This window comes from Pinus tabuliformis, chromosome 4_2, assembly GCF_031772625.1.
Source record: "Pinus tabuliformis cultivar Carrire ecotype Pingquan chromosome 4_2, CPIR1, whole genome shotgun sequence".
In the NCBI taxonomy this organism is placed as follows: Eukaryota; Viridiplantae; Streptophyta; class Pinopsida; order Pinales; family Pinaceae; genus Pinus; species Pinus tabuliformis.
Genome location: NC_142304.1, coordinates 773480436 through 773497499, shown reverse-complemented (window position 1 = coordinate 773497499; position 17064 = coordinate 773480436). Strand labels below are relative to the sequence as shown.

General features: G+C 37.8%; 1 protein-coding gene and 1 pseudogene across 2 annotated transcripts; both read right to left on the bottom strand.

The window, feature by feature from the left end:
• Window positions 1–295: 295 nt before the first annotated feature.
• LOC149171923 (cysteine-rich repeat secretory protein 38-like) lies at window positions 296–8914 on the bottom strand. The gene is made up of 3 exons (XM_089427633.1): window positions 7851–8914; window positions 7608–7735; window positions 296–752 (listed from the first exon to the last, which is right to left on the bottom strand). The coding sequence occupies exons 1-3, from the start codon at window positions 8833–8835 to the stop codon at window positions 702–704; spliced, it is 1164 nt and encodes a 387-aa protein (XP_089283759.1). The 5' UTR covers window positions 8836–8914; the 3' UTR covers window positions 296–701.
• A 5239-nt stretch (window positions 8915–14153) lies between these two features.
• LOC149171922 (uncharacterized) lies at window positions 14154–16802 on the bottom strand (annotated as a pseudogene). Its single transcript, XR_016259254.1, has 7 exons — window positions 16787–16802; window positions 16617–16699; window positions 16020–16231; window positions 15352–15582; window positions 15167–15252; window positions 14910–15001; window positions 14154–14764 (listed from the first exon to the last, which is right to left on the bottom strand). The product of XR_016259254.1 is annotated as an uncharacterized LOC149171922 (transcript).
• Window positions 16803–17064: the final 262 nt, after the last annotated feature.

Genomic DNA, 17064 nt, shown 5'->3' with positions numbered 1-17064 from the left:
CCATCCACTTAATAACTATTATTAATTAAATTAAAATTATGGAAATTTTATTCTAAAATAAACAGTTTGAAGTCCATAGACATAATTAAAAAACTCATTAATCTATAAGTTTTCAATATCAACTGAACCAGATTGAGATACTAAAAATATTTCAAAATACAATAAACAGGAGCGAAATTAATTCTTATATATAGAATTCCATAATCTTCTTCAAATCTACAATTCTACATTAAAAAAAAATCTCAAAATAAAAAATAAAAACATTATAACAAAGTGGTACAGGAAGAATAAAAACTTCAGTAACTAATTCTTATATATTAATAAATATATTAAATAAAACTTCGATGTCTTGATATTTTACAAACTGACTTACGGACCTTACATTTAAGCTCTTTTGTTTCAATGCTATAATATATATTAAAACATTAACTGAAACCTTTCTCTTATTTGTACTGCAGATTTTGCATCACCTTGTACCAAATCACCCATGGAAGCAGTGGTGTTAGATGCTGGAGTGTGAGACTATGACACAGGAGAAGTCACAAAGGCAGGCTTTGTCGGATCCTGTAACCCAGGGAATCAGTTGAAAGCATATTCAAACAGACCGTGTACACAAAAGTTGGGATTCTGCCTGTGTACACAAAAGACCAATCTATGCAATTCAGCGCTTGTTTCTCATCTCACATTTCAAGCTAATCCCACTAGGATGTTGTAACGCTTCTGCCCATCATGCCGGCTACGTTGGTTTGTGTCTGCATATGTGCATGACAATAATTATAAGTTTTCTTGATAAATTAATGGAAGTCAGTCACCGAATAAGATTTTATCAAGGCTCTTATTGGGGAGGTACTCTTAAACGAGCAACCTTTCTAATCCCTCTGCATACCAGCCGGTAATATGTTGAATTTTGAATACAAGTTTAACTTCATTTAGAAATTCCTTCCTTCCATGGATGTGAAGGACATTTTTTTCACAACTATTTCTTTTCCATCCTCGTTAGTTCCATTGAATGATTTAAACAAAACAAAATGTAATGAAACTTTTGTAAGGTAGTTAAGCCTAATTTGTGTTGGGTATTTTTACATGGAGAAAATACCAAAAACCAAATAAACAAACACACAGAGGCAATGCTCTGTTTCTTTTGCTCCAAGATCTTTTGTGCACACAGAAGACTTAAAAGAAATTTCACTGAGAGACAGAGTATTTCACCACCATTAAAACATTCTATTCACTAAAATCTGATGCAAAAATCTACCACTGTAAAATCCCTTTTATATTCAATGCTGTGAAAAACAACAACTTACTGCTGTAATAAAAGTTTACATAAGTTTACTGCTGTAAATAAAAATAACACAGGTTTACAAAAATCGCTCCACCATTTCCTTTATGCACTCCTGTGCAAAACCACACATGGTTTTTCTCTACACCAAAAAAAATTACATCACCTGGTTCTATCTTTTTACACACTGCTGTGTGTTTCACCTTTAACTGCGCCATCATCAATTTTTCGTTGCTGTGAACACCTATGTATTTTACCTCCCGTGTGCAATGCATAATGAAAGTCAACACACTCAAAAACATAAAAACTTATTACATATGTTTTCACATTTAATACATGCCGTATATAAGAAATATATATAAAAGACATATATTATACGTGCCCATACCCATAATAAAAAGGCCCACCTAAATCTACGTAGCACCATTAAATTCAATGACTCTCTCTCACCTATGGCGGTCAACCATAAACCTTTTACTCCACGCAATGCATTGAATTTAATATTTGCCGTATGCAGGTTTGGAGCAGCTTCGGGCAATCAACGGTTGAAGAAGGTGGAGCACATCCGACGGTGGAGGGCAATATCGGAAGACCAACAAGTGCTGAACTTTATCACCCGAGATTCTTACGTTGCGTTACGTCAGGGGTGAACCACGTGTCATCACCAAAACTTCTCGGGTTCAAACATCGGAAAAGTACCTTTGCCTGAAATCAACCCGAGAGCTTTCCGACGAGATTGTTGACCGGTTTCTGGCCGCTGTTACCGCTGCGGTTGAAATTACAAATTTAACACTCCCCTTTAATTTCAACAGCTGGGCATTCGGTCATACCCAGACACTTTCTCAAAAATTCAAAGCTCTTCTGATCAAGTGGCTTTGTCAAGATGTCTGCTACCTGTTCTTGAGTCCTGCAATGTTCTAGGACAATTTCTCCATTGTTCACTAATTCTCTGATGTAGTGAAACCTTGTATCAATGTGTTTCGTTCTCTTATGAAACACTGAATTCTTTGACAATGCAATAGCTGAGCTATTGTCACAAAAAATCACTGTCGCTTTTGCCTGCTCTTGGCCTAAGCTTCTCAACATTCTTCTCATCCACACTGCTTGACATGCTGCTGCTGTAGCTGCCACATATTCAGCCTCTGCTGTAGACAATGCTACAATGGACTGCTTCTTAGAAGCCCATGAAATGGCTCATGAACCCATATTAAAAACATAACCGGAAGTGCTCTTCCGATCATCTACACTTCCAGCCCAATCGCTATCTGTGTACCCAACCAAATCTGAATGTTCTGAGGCATGATATAAAATTCCAAACATTTTGGTGCCTTTGACATACCTCAAAATCCTCTTTGCTGCTTGCCAATGTGCCTCCTTTGGCCTCTCCATAAATCTGGAAATTAAACTAACAGCATACATTAAATCAGGCCTAGTTGCTGTTAAATACATAAGGCTGCCAACAATACTTTTATACAAGCTAGGATCAAAATCCTTGCTGTCGTCCTCTCTGCTGAGCTTTAATCCCATTACTGTGGGAGTGATGGCTGCCTTGCATTCTTGCATGTTAAATCTGCTCAGTACTTGATTAACATATCTTGATTGAGATATAAAAATTCCTTTTTCATTTTGATCTACTTCTATGCCTAAGAAGTATCTCAACAAACCCATGTCAGTCATTTCAAATTCATCCTTCATGACTGATTTAAAATTCTTAATGAGCTGATCATCATTACCTGTGAAAATCACATCATCAACATACAAAACAACAATTAAAATTTTACCATCTTTTTCTTTGATGTAGAAGGTGGGTTTTCCTTCACATTTGTCAAATTCATTATCCAATAGATATGAATCTATCCTGCTGTACCATGCTCTTGGCGCTTGCTTCAGCCCATAAAGAGCTTTCTTCAATTTGCACACTTTGTGCTCTTCACCTTTCTTCTCATATCCAAGAGGTTGTTCCACATAAACCTCTTCCATTAACACTCCATTTAGGAATGCTGATTTCACATCCATTTGGTAGACTTTCCATTTGTTTTGTGCTGCTATGGACAGCACTGCTCTCACGGTTTCCATCCTTGCAACCGGTGCGAAAGTCTCCTCATAATCTCTCCCATACTGCTGCTTGTAGCCTTTGACAACCAGCCTTGCTTTATGCCTTTCAATCTTCCCTTCAGGATTGCTCTTGGTCTTGTAGACCCATTTCACACCAATGACTTCTTTGCCTTTTGGTAACTCAACCAAATCCCATGTTTTGTTTCTCTCTATGGCATTCATCTCCTCATCCATAGCTTCTATCCATTTCCTATCTTTGATTGCATCTTCGAAATGAATAGGATCATCAACATGACAAAATAAGGCAAATAATGAATTCATTCCTTCTTCATAAATGTCACTTAGATTTCTAAATTTCTTACCTCTTTCACTTGGTGTGCAAGTGCTTGAAGATGCACTTGAATTTCCTCCTTGTGGTGTGCTTGGAGAAGCACTTTCATTTATCCTCAATGGTGTACCTTGCTGTCCTTGTGTTGTCCTCAATGGTGTCCCTTGCTGTCCTTGTGTTGGCGCTGCTGTTTGGGGATTCATTTCATCCACTTCCTCTTCATCTTCATCATGAGACAAACAGCTCTTGACATTCACTGTTTTCTCTATGCTTCCATCCCAAGCTTCTTCCTCAATGAATTGAACATCCCTGCTGACAAAGAACTTCTTGGTAGATGGAATGTACAGCCTGTAGGCTTTGGATTCATCACTGTATCCAATGAAGATGCATTTCTCCCCTTTGCTGTCCAACTTCCTCCTTAGCTGATCCGGAATGTGTGCATAGGCCACACACCCAAAAACTCTCATGTGGGTGACTCCTTGTTTTCTCCCACTCCATGCCTCTTCTGGCACCTTGTTCATGACTGCTTTTGTAGGACACCTGTTCAATATATAAACTGCACAATGTACAGCTTCAGCCCAATACTCATTTGGCAAATGCTTTGCCTTCAACATGCTCCTTGCCATCTCCATGATGGTTCTGTTCTTCCTTTCAGCAACTCCATTTTGCTGTGGAGTGTACCTTGCTGTAAACTGTTTATGAATTCCATTTTCTCTACAATACTTAAGGAATTCATTGGAGATATACTCACCTCCTCTATCAGTTCTCAATACTTTTATGTGCAGCCCGCTTTGGTTCTCCACAAGTGCTTTGAAGTTTTGGAATTTCTCAAAGACTTCACTTTTGTTCTTGAGGAAATATATCCAAGTCTTTCTTGTACAGTCATCAATGAATGTTAAGAAATATAGGCTGCCAGCTAATGATGGAGCTTGCATTGGTCCACACAAATCTGAGTGGATAATCTCTAAGGGTGTCTTTGCCCTTATGCTCTTCCCTGATGGAAAACTTTCTCTATGTTGTTTTCCCAAAATGCAGCCTTCACATAGGCTGTCCGGTTTCTCTATCAATGGTAATCCTTTTACCATTCCTTTTCTGCTCAACAAATTCAGACCTCCAAAATTTAGATGCCCGAATCTCAAGTGCCATAACCAGTTCTCATCCTTTGGCACGCTTTGAAAGGCCTCTTGGGTGACTGCTGCAATTTCATTTTTGTTTTTCAAATCTGCCCTTATCCTGAGAGGGAACATCCTGTTCCTTGTCATTTTTACTTCAGCAATGTATCTTTTGCTGGGTGGTATATCCATGATGGTGCACACATCATTTACAAAGTAAACATTGTAACCCTTTTGAATAAGCTGTCCAACACTCAATAGGTTACATCTCATTCCGGGGACATAGTAGACATCTGCTATGGTTTTCCTTTCTCCTTGTTTTGTAAATATTTTTACCTCCCCTTTTCCCATAACAGACACTTTACTATCAGTTCCTAGTGTGACCTCTGATTTCAAATTCTGATTTAAGGCTGAAAAGAGGGCTCTATTCCCTGTCATATGGTTGCTGCAACCTGAGTCTAAAAACCATATGTCCTCACTATGTGTTTCAGCCATGTTACAAGCTAACAGGACATTTTCTTGACTGTTGTTTTCTCTTGTAACATTTGCATTTTGTCTGTTGTTCATATCATGGTGTTTCTTTCTACAATCACTAGCATAATGTCCATACTTTTTGCAATAATAGCATTGAACATTAGATTTATCATACCTTTTTCCTTGAGCATGATGTTGATCTCTTTGTTGGCTGCTGCCTTGACCTTGGTTCTGATTTGGATTGCTGCCTCTTCCTTGTGCATTTAATGGGCTGTTCCTTCCACCTCTGTTCTGGCTTCTGCCTCTTCCTCTTCGGTTTCCTCTTCCTTGACCTTTTCCTCTTCCAAAGGACATCTGGGTCTTGAAGGCTTGCTCAAGAGATGAGTTTTCATTCCTACTCAACCTCTGCTCATGTGTTATCAGTGATGCATGTAGCTCATCAACTGAATATTTTGAGAGATCCTTTGTCTCTTCAATGGTGGTGACAATGGCATCAAACTTTGAAGGTAAGACCCTCAATATTTTCTCCACAATCCTTCTATCTTCAATGGTTTCTCCATGAGTTCTCATTTGTGTGATTACACCAATCACATGAGTGAAGAATGAGTCAATGTTATCTGACTCCTTCATGTTCAAGTTTTCAAAATCCTTTCTCAGCAATTGTAGTTTTGCTGTCTTCACTCTCTCCATGCCTTGATAAGCTGTCTTGAGGGTTTGCCATGCTTCATTTGCTGTCTTAGCTGCTGCTAACCTTGGAAATATACTCTGGTCTACTGCTAGATGCAACAATAAAATGGCCTTTGCATCCTTCTTCCTATTGCTCTTCAGGAGATCTCTCTCTCCCTGAGTTAGTGCATTGAACTCAGTTTCATCTGCTGGTTCTTCAAAACCATCTTCAACTATTTCCCATAAATCTTGAGAAGCAAACAGGGCTGTCATGGTTATTGCCCAGTAGTCATAGTTCTTTCCATTAAACTGTGGGAGCTGGGTGTTAAACAAACCCATACCAGTGCTTGTGCTGGCCATTCCTTGACTGTGTATTTAAAACACTGACTGTCTCTTCAATAACAAACAAGATAGCTATGAAGAATACATGAATCCTTTGTTGTCTGAGTCTTCTATCTGCCTGAGAAGTTTTGCTGCTGCAACAACCTTCTCCCTTCAGCTTCTTTAACTTCCTTAAAGAGCCTGATCCTGCTCTGATACCACTGTTGGGTATTTTTACATGGAGAAAATATCAAAAACCAAATAAACAAACACACAGAGACAATGCTCTGTTTCTTTTGCTCCAAGATCTTTTGTGCACACAGAAGACTTAAAAGAAATTTCACTGAGAGACAGAGTATTTCACCACCATTAAAACATTCTATTCATTAAAATCTGATGCAAAAATCTACCACTGTAAAATCCCTTTTATATTCACTGCTGTGAAAAACAACAACTTACTGCTGTAATAAAAGTTTACATAAGTTTACTGCTGTAAATAAAAATAACACAGGTTTACAAAAATCGCTCCACCATTTCCTTTATGCACTGCTGTGCAAAACCACACATGGTTTTTCTCTACACCAAAAAAAATTACATCACCTGGTTCTATCTTTTTACACACTGCTGTGTGTTTCACCTTTTACTGCGCCATCATCAATTTTTCGTTGCTGTGAACACCTATGTATTTTACCTCCCGTGTGCAATGCATAATGAAAGTCAACACACTCAAAAACATAAAAACTTATTACATATGTTTTCACATTTAATACATGCCGTATATAAGAAATATATATAAAAGACATATATTATACGTGCCCATACCCATAATAAAAAGGCCCACCTAAATCTACGTAGCACCATTAAATTCAATGACTCTCTCTCACCTACGGCGGTCAACCATAAACCTTTTACTCCACGCAATGCATTGAATTTAATATTTGACGTATGCAGGTTTGGAGCAGCTTCGGGAAATCAACGGTTGAAGAAGGTGGAGCACATCCGACGGTGGAGGGAAATATCGGAAGACCAACAAGTGCTGAACTTTATCACCCGAGATTCTTACGTTGCGTTACGTCAGGGGTGAACCACGTGTCATCACCAAAACTTCTCGGGTTCAAACATCGGAAAAGTACCTTTCCCTGAAATCAACCCGAGAGCTTTCCGACGAGATTGTTGACCGGTTTCTGGCCGCTGTTACCGCTGCGGTTGAAATTACAAATTTAACAATTTGCTTCCTGCAATACATTCGTTTTGAGGCTACTAATCTACATCCAACGCTCACTGGTGCGATGAGACCAGCCGGTATTATTACTATAATTTAAGGTTCTGAACAGTGAAAACTAGTACAAACTTTCTTAGCCTTATATGTTACCTTGTATACAGGACCAAAGCCTTCCTCTCGGAGCCTGTTGTCATCATGAAAGTTATTCGTGACACCTCGTAACGTTTCCATCTTAAATACCATATGTCCATCAGGATCGGTTGCTGTGTTTTCCTCATCTGTATCATGAAAATACAAAGTTACCTTTTGAACAAGCAAAAAATGCACTCCAATCCAACTACATGCCGAAGCTTTCAATAACAAGCAATACCCCAGAGTTGTTAATATAAATACCTTCATAGCCTTTTCCGAATGTGGCGGATTTCAGTCTCTTCCCAGTTGCAAACAAGCATGCCATGAATACGAGAGCCAACCCCCCCACAACACCTAAAATTAAAATTGTGTGTGTGCCTTTGTGTGAAGACTTGGCCTCATCTGCTTTATTAGCTACCCCCTGCGTACTGTTCAGTGCAAACGTGGCCGAATTAAAAAAAGGATATATTGCATAACGGAGTATGCAGCTTTGACTCCAATACTGAATTCCTGCAGCCGTGTCAGAAGTGAACATTTTACTGATTGAGTATGACAGGCACCTTCTGCAATCAGGAGTAGAGAGATCTCTGGTGCACTGAACCAGACCGTAAATCGTTTGGGACGCCGAATCCAGAGCTGTAGACAAAGCAGAGCGTTTCGTTTCGCTTGCTGCTTCAATTGACAATTTCTCTAACAGATTCTGTGCAGTACCTTCAAAGTCAGGCGGGACAAACACAACCGAGTTTCCGAAGGCCTCAGCGTAATTAGACCCCAAATCTGTATCCAGTTGTCCGATGAAATTATAGTTTCCATAGCGTAAGAAGCACTGAAAAGGCCAGATACTACCGCTAACGGCAGTCCCACAGTCTTGTCGAATGTTAGTGGTTGCAAATTGCCAACAACTGAAGCACTGGTCGGCTGTCATGTCTTCTCTGCATTGGAGGAGGCCATATATTCTGTTAGGACTTTGGCCATACACAGATATATTAAACCCAGTTTTGTTGCCCCCTTCAGCAAGACGATGGAAAACTATGTTCAGATTTTTCTCAAACGTATTGCCTTCTATATAGTTACCGCCGCCGCACTTAGTTGTGGTTCCGTTGCAAATCTGTCCATGAAGTGTAATATTGATGAACGTTGGAAGAAGAATAATTAAGTAGAATAGCGTAATACTTTGGCCCATCCAGCGAGACCGTGCAGAATCCCTTCCATGGAAATACATCTTCGTTACAACTCTGATCGTCATCGAACAGTGGAGAGCCTGCACAGATGTTCTCCACAGAGCATACCGACAATTCTAAAAAAAAAATATTGTGTTGTGCACAGTAAGAACAATGCAGCTAGAGAGCCCTTATCCACATACCTGCTTGGCAAACACATATCCACTCAATTTTCAATTCAAAGTCACTTTTAAAAATGATAGATTATGAATTACACCTACTAGTCTCAGACTAAAAGACAAAACTGCTTTAGCTAAAAATATTTATTTGAGTTTATTCTGATAATAGATTTAGTTTAATAATTTTGTTTAGTGGGAAAAAGTTAAAATGGTTTTGAAATAGTTAAAACTTTTTAGTAATTTTATTTCAATCTGTTTTGATTATAAATTAAAGAATTTTAATTAATTTTTTTATAAAGGTTTATTTTTATTATTTAATTGTGATAAAATTATTAGGTTAATTATAATTTATAATGATTAATTTCTAGGATATACATGGATAGTTGAGATAGAGGACTAATATATATAATAGAGACATCGTGGTTTAATCATCAAGACATAAATGGATCGCTGAAATAGAAAACTGATATATATAGTAGAGATGCAATGGCTAATCTCTACATCTCTTGAGAAACGTTAGATCAGCTATACTTTTCGAAATCCTTAATCGCGAACTAGCTTTGTTGGCCATTTCCTTTGTGTGTCAAGATAAAATCAAAGAATGCAGGCTTCTTTATTCATAATTTATACCAAAAATATTTGGGATCAAATCACATATATTTTTATCGAGATTCATTCACCATTTAATTTATATTATTTGAAATAGTTTAATAATTTTACTTGAATTTTTATTACAAATTTTCTAATAATAAAATAAAATTACAAAATCAACTTTAACTAACTGTTTATTCCAATCCTTCAATTTAATAAAATTTGTAATAAACAATAAATTTATTAAACTAAAAGTCAAACAATCTAATAATTTTGGATGACCTCATTCCAATTGCAAATTCAATGAATTTATAACAAGCAATAATCTTATTAAACTACTAGTCAAACAACACCTAACTTTATGAAACAACCCCTTACCAATCTATTACTCAAATTTTAGATGAGCTTATTTCTAGAATCTAATAATTTTGGATGATGTCATTCCAAATGCAAATTCAATGAATTTATAATAAGCAATAATCTTATTAAACTACTAGTAAAACAACACCTAACTCTATCACACAACCCCTTATTAATTTATTATTCAAATTTTACATGAACTTATTTCTAGAATATAGAAAAAAAAACAGTGATTTTATTCCAGTAACAATCTAATAATTAATAATTGATTAATTTATCTAATCAAACAAATTAATAATTAGTACATCTATATAAATTAAATATTAAATATTTACTTAAATTAAAAATATATTAATTAATTAATTATTCATTTGACTATTTATTAAATATCTACTTAAATTGAAAATATATTAATTAATTAATTAATAAATCATTTTAATTATAATAAAATTCGATAAAAACATTTATTAACACAAAACGAAAAACAAACTATTGGCTTAACTTTGTTTCGTTTCATACTGATCGCATACACAGAATCTAATTGCACAAACTTAATCATATACACTCAAAGGCAACTACATAACACTAGCAATTGCCCCAAAAGGTGCAAATAGAGGCCGACAAAAATGTTAAATTGAAAGAATTGTATTTTGGTTCAAAATAATAAATATTATAATAATTCAATCATTCAAACTAAGCCTAGTCAATAAATTGCCCAAAGTAAAATAAATCCTTAATCAAAATTATACAAATTATTATTTTTAGTTTCTACCATTCCATTACAGCTCTAGCACATATATAAAGATACACAAAGTAAAGTATTGAAACATGAATATATTGTCATTAGAACTCTGGGTTGGAGATACCACCATAATTTGACAGCAAGAAATCAATCAGCAATATATTCTCATAATCACTCTGGGTTGGAGATACTGTTACCTCTATTCTATGTTCCTAAAGCAAAATTCCTGCACATTCCACACTATCAGTATAATTTATTATATTCACAATAGCCCCAAGCAACTTCTTAAAATCTCAATTCACAACTCCAGCAACATAATACTTTTCCTAAACATTTCCTTGAATGAAAAGATACATCCTCCCAAGGTATGTCCAAAGTATGACAAATGAACAACACTGAATAGTTTCAAATATATATCAAAGCAATACAAACATAGCAAGCCACTAGGCCCACTACTTCAGCCATCTTTACAGTCAACTATGAGAACACTAACCTAACAATAGTTGATCATACAACTCAAAAAAATGAAAATAATGTTCATGCTAAATTCTCATAATTTTTATCTTTTACTTTTTGTTAAAAACTCCCCAAAATAGGACAAATGCAAGTTTCATAATCATTAACTTGTAAGCCCTGGATGCGGGTGATTGAAGAGATGGGATGGGCGATCACCCGCAGCCACCTGCCAACCATGCGCAAAGGAGCTATTCACACTTAGGGGAAGGGACACTCTCAGCTGCGCGGGATCGGAATTAAAGGCATTCAGTAGAGGAGCATAAATGCTTCGTTCACCTCCCCACGCGAAGCAAGGTCAGGCTCCTCGGCTCCCATGAACACCACAGTAATGGCGGGAGGGCCTCGAGGCATAGGCAGATGTGTTATATATGGCTGTGGTATGGGATTCACAATGCAAATTCAGGGTCTGTTCCGTTTGTTTCTGCAGCCTCTGGCGCTGCTGGTCACTCCAAGCGTTTGCCTTTCTGTTTGGGCCACTCCCTCGCCTGCATATGGTCTTCCCTTGGCTGTTCTAGGATTCAATTATGCTTTGAGCTCTATCCCGGCCTCAGGCATAGAGACTCTGTTTGGCCCTGCAGTCATGGTTCGGCCTCGACAGCGAATGCTCAGCCGTCGAGGCACCTCCCGAGGTGGGTCCTCGCGCCCCCCAGTCGACGAAGACTCTCCCCATCACTGCCATTGCCATTGCCATCGCACTCAAGGAGCAAGCCTCCTTCGGTCCAGTCAATTTCTGGATGCCAGCGCTCCTGGGTCCTCTTCCTCGCCCGCCTTTGGCTCTGCAATTTTCAATTTCAACAGTTCTTCGAACAGTCCCCGGATCAACGCCCATGTTTCGGTGCTCTTCATTGAGGAGACCCAAGATGAGGGCGATTCCAAAGCCCATCGGGGGACGATGGCAACTGATGGCTCCGCGAGAGCCATGGAGACACCCTCTGCATATCCTGTGAATGTTTTGGAAAGCCCACTTGCTGGTCCCACGAGAGCTAAGGAGGCAATGATCAGCCAGAACGAGGATGTTAAGATGGAGCCCGTTCTGATAGCTACGGAGGAGGCTCAAGACATGGCGGAATTCGAGTGGTGCAGGGTCGTGGAGGAGGATCCTGTAGACTAGACGTGACTTCTTTTCAGGTCTTTGCGGCCCGTTAGTGAGGGCATTCGATCACTCTTGTTGTTTTCGAATATGCTCTTGTGTCAAAGCTGTGGTGTTACTGTCTGTGTCAATGCTGTTGAGAAATTGTCTGTGTTTGGGTTCTGGAACTTTTTCTCTGTGGTTGGGAAAGTTTTTGGCTCCCCCGCACGGGATTAGTTTGATGTTCCACTGGCGCCCCTGCATGGGTTTGTTTTTTGGTCTGGTTAGTCCTTTGAGACTGCGGTCTCTGCTGTTCCATGCTGCCATCACCTCCAGGCAGCTAGTTCTTTTTGTCATATAATGATGTAATTGTTCTCTGATAATGTAAATAATAGAATAGTTTTAACGAGAAAAAAAAAATCATTAACTTGTAAGATTGGTCACAAGTTTATTTGAAGCGTAGTCCAGAGGGTTGTAGGGGTCTTTACACTGGGCGACACCGTCATGCACATGGCATCCAGCCATGGACAACGAAGGTGATCTTTAGAACAGAAAGTCTTGATTTAACACTGCCACTTTGATAGTGACAATGTGATCATCCAGTGAAAGAAGAACCAGATCATGCCAAGAGGGGTGACCACGGTTTAATTAAAATGTAATTACATACCCAATTAGAAAGTTCCACCTACTCTATGCCTACGGTATTCCTGAGATGAGAAAGCATGAAATTGGTTATAGATCGAGAATCCACGGGCATCACTCTGGGTTGGAGATACCACATCTATTCTATGTTTCTAAAGAAAAATTCCTACACATTCCAAACTATCAGTATAATTTATTATATCCACAATAGCCCCAAGCAACTTCTTAAAATCTCAATTCACAACTCCAGCGACATAATACTTTTCGTAAACATTTCCTTGAATGAAAAGATATATCCGCCCAAGGAAAGTCCAAAGTATGACAAATGAACAGCACTGAATAATTTTAAATATATATCAAAGCAATACAAACATAGCAAACCACTAAGCCCAGTACTTTAACCATCTTTACAGTCAACTATGAGAACACTCACCTAACAATAGTTGATCATACAACTCAAAAAAATGAAAATAATGTTCATGCTAAATTCTCATAATTTTGATCTTTTACTTTTCTTTTTCTCCCACCTTGACGTATAACACAATAACAATCATATGATCGACATAAAGCTCTCTCTGCAACTTAGTCATCCCCAATAATTAACTACTGGAAATTTTGAAAAAATAATTAGATAACTCACGTCATGCTTTGATCACTATTGGGAAAATATTGATAACTACTTTTCTAATCACGTTGAAGAAAATCAAATCATTCATCAACCATTGGAAGCAAATTGACACAAAATATCTTAATATTGACTCAGAATCAAAGGTTTTCTTTTCATTTTTTTCTTATTTTCTTAATCCGTCAACTCCAAAGAGAACCTGATAGGACAAAAGTTGATCCTACACTAGCCACAATTTGTTTTAATGTAGCGAAAATCCCTTGGAGAAAATACTCAAATGCTCTCAACAATTACTCAAAAACCAACGAATGCTCTCACAGTAATAGCAATTGCCACCACTGGGCACGCAGCTTTTCAGAAACCACTCTAGACAATATCCATTGTCAGCCCATCATCACAAATCAGTGTTTTCATGTCAAAAGTTTGGATTTAAATTAAATATCTACTCAGGCAGTCTACATTGGATGATAGTCGTCTGCAACCACATCCATGAACTTTCGTCCCAGAGAACGAGCGTACCTGAATTGAAATCAAAGGAAGAGAAAAAATTGCACGACTTAAAATTCAACCTGCAATGGTTTATGGCATTGCCGTGCTAACATAGAGTTTGGAATGCACGACACTTCATCTCCTTCAGCATTTCCTCTTCCTCCTATTTAAAAAATGGCAATTCTTCTTTTCTTTTCACTTTTTTTTCCATCAATTTTCTCTTACAGCAGACAAGCCAAAGGTTTACCCAAAAACCCATTCTCTCTTAAATATACCCTTTTGGTACGAGTTTTGACTCGCATTTTTTCATTTTCTATTGCAGAACTTTTTGAGAATGTTTATATTTTTATCTTTTGACTATATTGAGGAGATCATAGACGAAGATTTGTGAACAACCCTCAACTTGCTTGTTGACACACTCCACTGACTCCTGGTATTTTGCCTTACTAATGGCTATAATAAAAAAAAGCCATTCATAACCCAACTGATTCTTTCGTTTCAACAAAAACCCCATTGTTATGGATGTTCCTAGTTCATCCTCCATATGAAGAACCATGTGAAAGGAAAAAATCATAATCTGGATGTTTCACCTGATGTAATCTCAACCATTGATCAGCTGACTGAAACAAAGAGTTAGCCTGCTGTCGTTCACAGTTGCCATTAGTACTCCACACTGTCCCCTTCAACTTGTAAGAAGCTAGACCAAATACTGGTAAAGCTATCTTTGGAGAACCCCCAGAATTGCTTATCGGAGTGACAGGAACACTTTTCCCTCCAGTACTTACATGAATACTGCCACCATCTGCCAAAACATCAGTTAGAGATCAAATGCGGAGTGAGAAAATCAGAATTCAAAAAGCATCAACATGCTTTACTGATATGAAAACTATGTGAACAAAGTAGCAACAAGATGGAGGGAAAGAAAATAGAAAACAGATGAATCAAACCTTTTAGTGGAGTTGAAAGGGAATGAAAAGTTAGGAAGCAGGCAGCCAGGTCTCGCAAGGTTGGACCTGTTGGTATCCTGTATATCGGGTACCTGTAAGGAAATTCTTGTTTTAATTAGATAGCGGTAGATAATGAAAATTCATCTAGACGTTACTGATCGCATTGAACAAAATCCAAAGTAACAAGAATGCTTAATAACTAACTGGCCTCCACACCAACTTAATCAAGGATTGCACAAGTATAATTGATGGCATACCAAGCAACCGATAGCCAACTGATTGGCAACAGATCAATGCTTCTTAAGGTTTTCAGCTGTGGAAAGTCCTTGGCAAGATCTCCAATCTGCAACATCCAGTTAACAGATATTAATTTTAACCTCGCAATTGAAACTACACCATGAAATAAAACATTCCTCAAAATAAATGCATAACCGAATCTTACCTTGTCAGCCAGAGGTTCACGACTATATGGAGTTGCTCGCTCAAAATATTGAAATGAAGGGCAACTGCTTCCTTCACCATCATCACTAGAAAAGCCTTTTTGTGCAGCTTTAGAGTGACTTCTATTGCCCCACCATATTTTGAGTCTCACTCTGCTTCATCACTACTACTACTACCTTCACTACCTGTATCTCTATAATCATCACTTGCATCACTCTCCTCACCAGGGGACCTGCAAAAAAAAAACAGAGCATGTTCAGGACTCAACTGAGCCAGCATGAATCACGTGTCCAAACGTTATCAAGTTTTAAATGATATTGCTCCAATGAAAGACATGTGCATTAACACTGAATTGTGACAGGCAAAATCTTGTCTCAGATATGACACAACTGATATAGAGAGCCGCCGAAGCATGCAATATTTTCATCGTCTGGAGCAACATTAGAGCAGAATTGTTTGCAAAGATAGATTTCTCCAAAAAAAATTGTTAAACAACAGGAGCTAAATTGTTAAAGTTAAAACAACAGGAGCTACAGTGTATATTATGCCTTATTTACCATATTATTATTATACAAAAGCATTCAGCTGTGGTCAGATTTACGAAAAATTTAAGGAACCTCCCTTTGACATGACTTGCTATGAAAATAACTGGTGAATTGGATAATCTACCTGGTGCCAATATTAGGTCCAGAAGGGTGAGTGTAAAGTTGAATGGCAGAAAGAGACGGTACATAATACTGCATAACAGTGTCGCTTCTATTCAACACTATCGGTACTCCAGCACCATATGCACTCCACTCGTTGAATGACTCCCACAGATCACCAAGACTGAAGAAGGGCATGGATTTGGCTTCAGAATCCCTCCATCCTTTCATGAATGTCTGTGAAACCAAGAATTATTCCTATTATCAATGAAGAGCCAATGACAGAACAACTAGAAAACATTGTGTTGTTAAAAATACAGGGTTCATAACAGAAGATATCAAAATCCTAAAATGTACATTTAGCTACAAGCCTAACATTACTAGGGATAAAATAAATACACTTGGAATACTAGAAAATTATCGGAAATAGACTGGAGGCTCATCACAATAGGGTTTCAAAGCAAGTACCTTGGGCAGATATTGAAGAGGAACTATTGGAGTTGTAGATTCCAGACAACGATCTAGATTACAACAGCATGCCTTCCTTCCAGAAGTGGCAGAAACAGGGGAAGACACGACCCTTGAACAAGCGTCTTGGATGGTTGTTTAATAAAAGACTAACCAAATGCCTTGCCTCTAACAAAGACTTTTTTGGATTTGTTGCACCTTCAAGCTCATCCAAGCCATTGTCATGAAATTGAGTATCTGCAAAAGATTATAGCAGTTTCAAATCAACCTCAATTCCCATAACAGCATTTGTATTGAACCGCTTTATTTGTGTAGCTTAATTACCGGCTATAACAGCCATTGGAGTTAGTATGAACTTAAATGTAAACTGGAGGCAATATCAGCAATGATCAGGCAGATCAGGCAGAATATGGTGATTTTTGTAAATTTAGGTTAAAATCATTTTTTATTTTAAAGAAAACTTAAAGCTATCTTGATTGAATGAGAGGTCTTCAAATTTAAATTTAGAAGAAACAGGTTAACCCTCTGAGACGCAGAGATATCTGGCATGCTTAAAAAACTAAGCAAAAGGAAGAGGGCATTTAACTCAAATTTAGAAGATA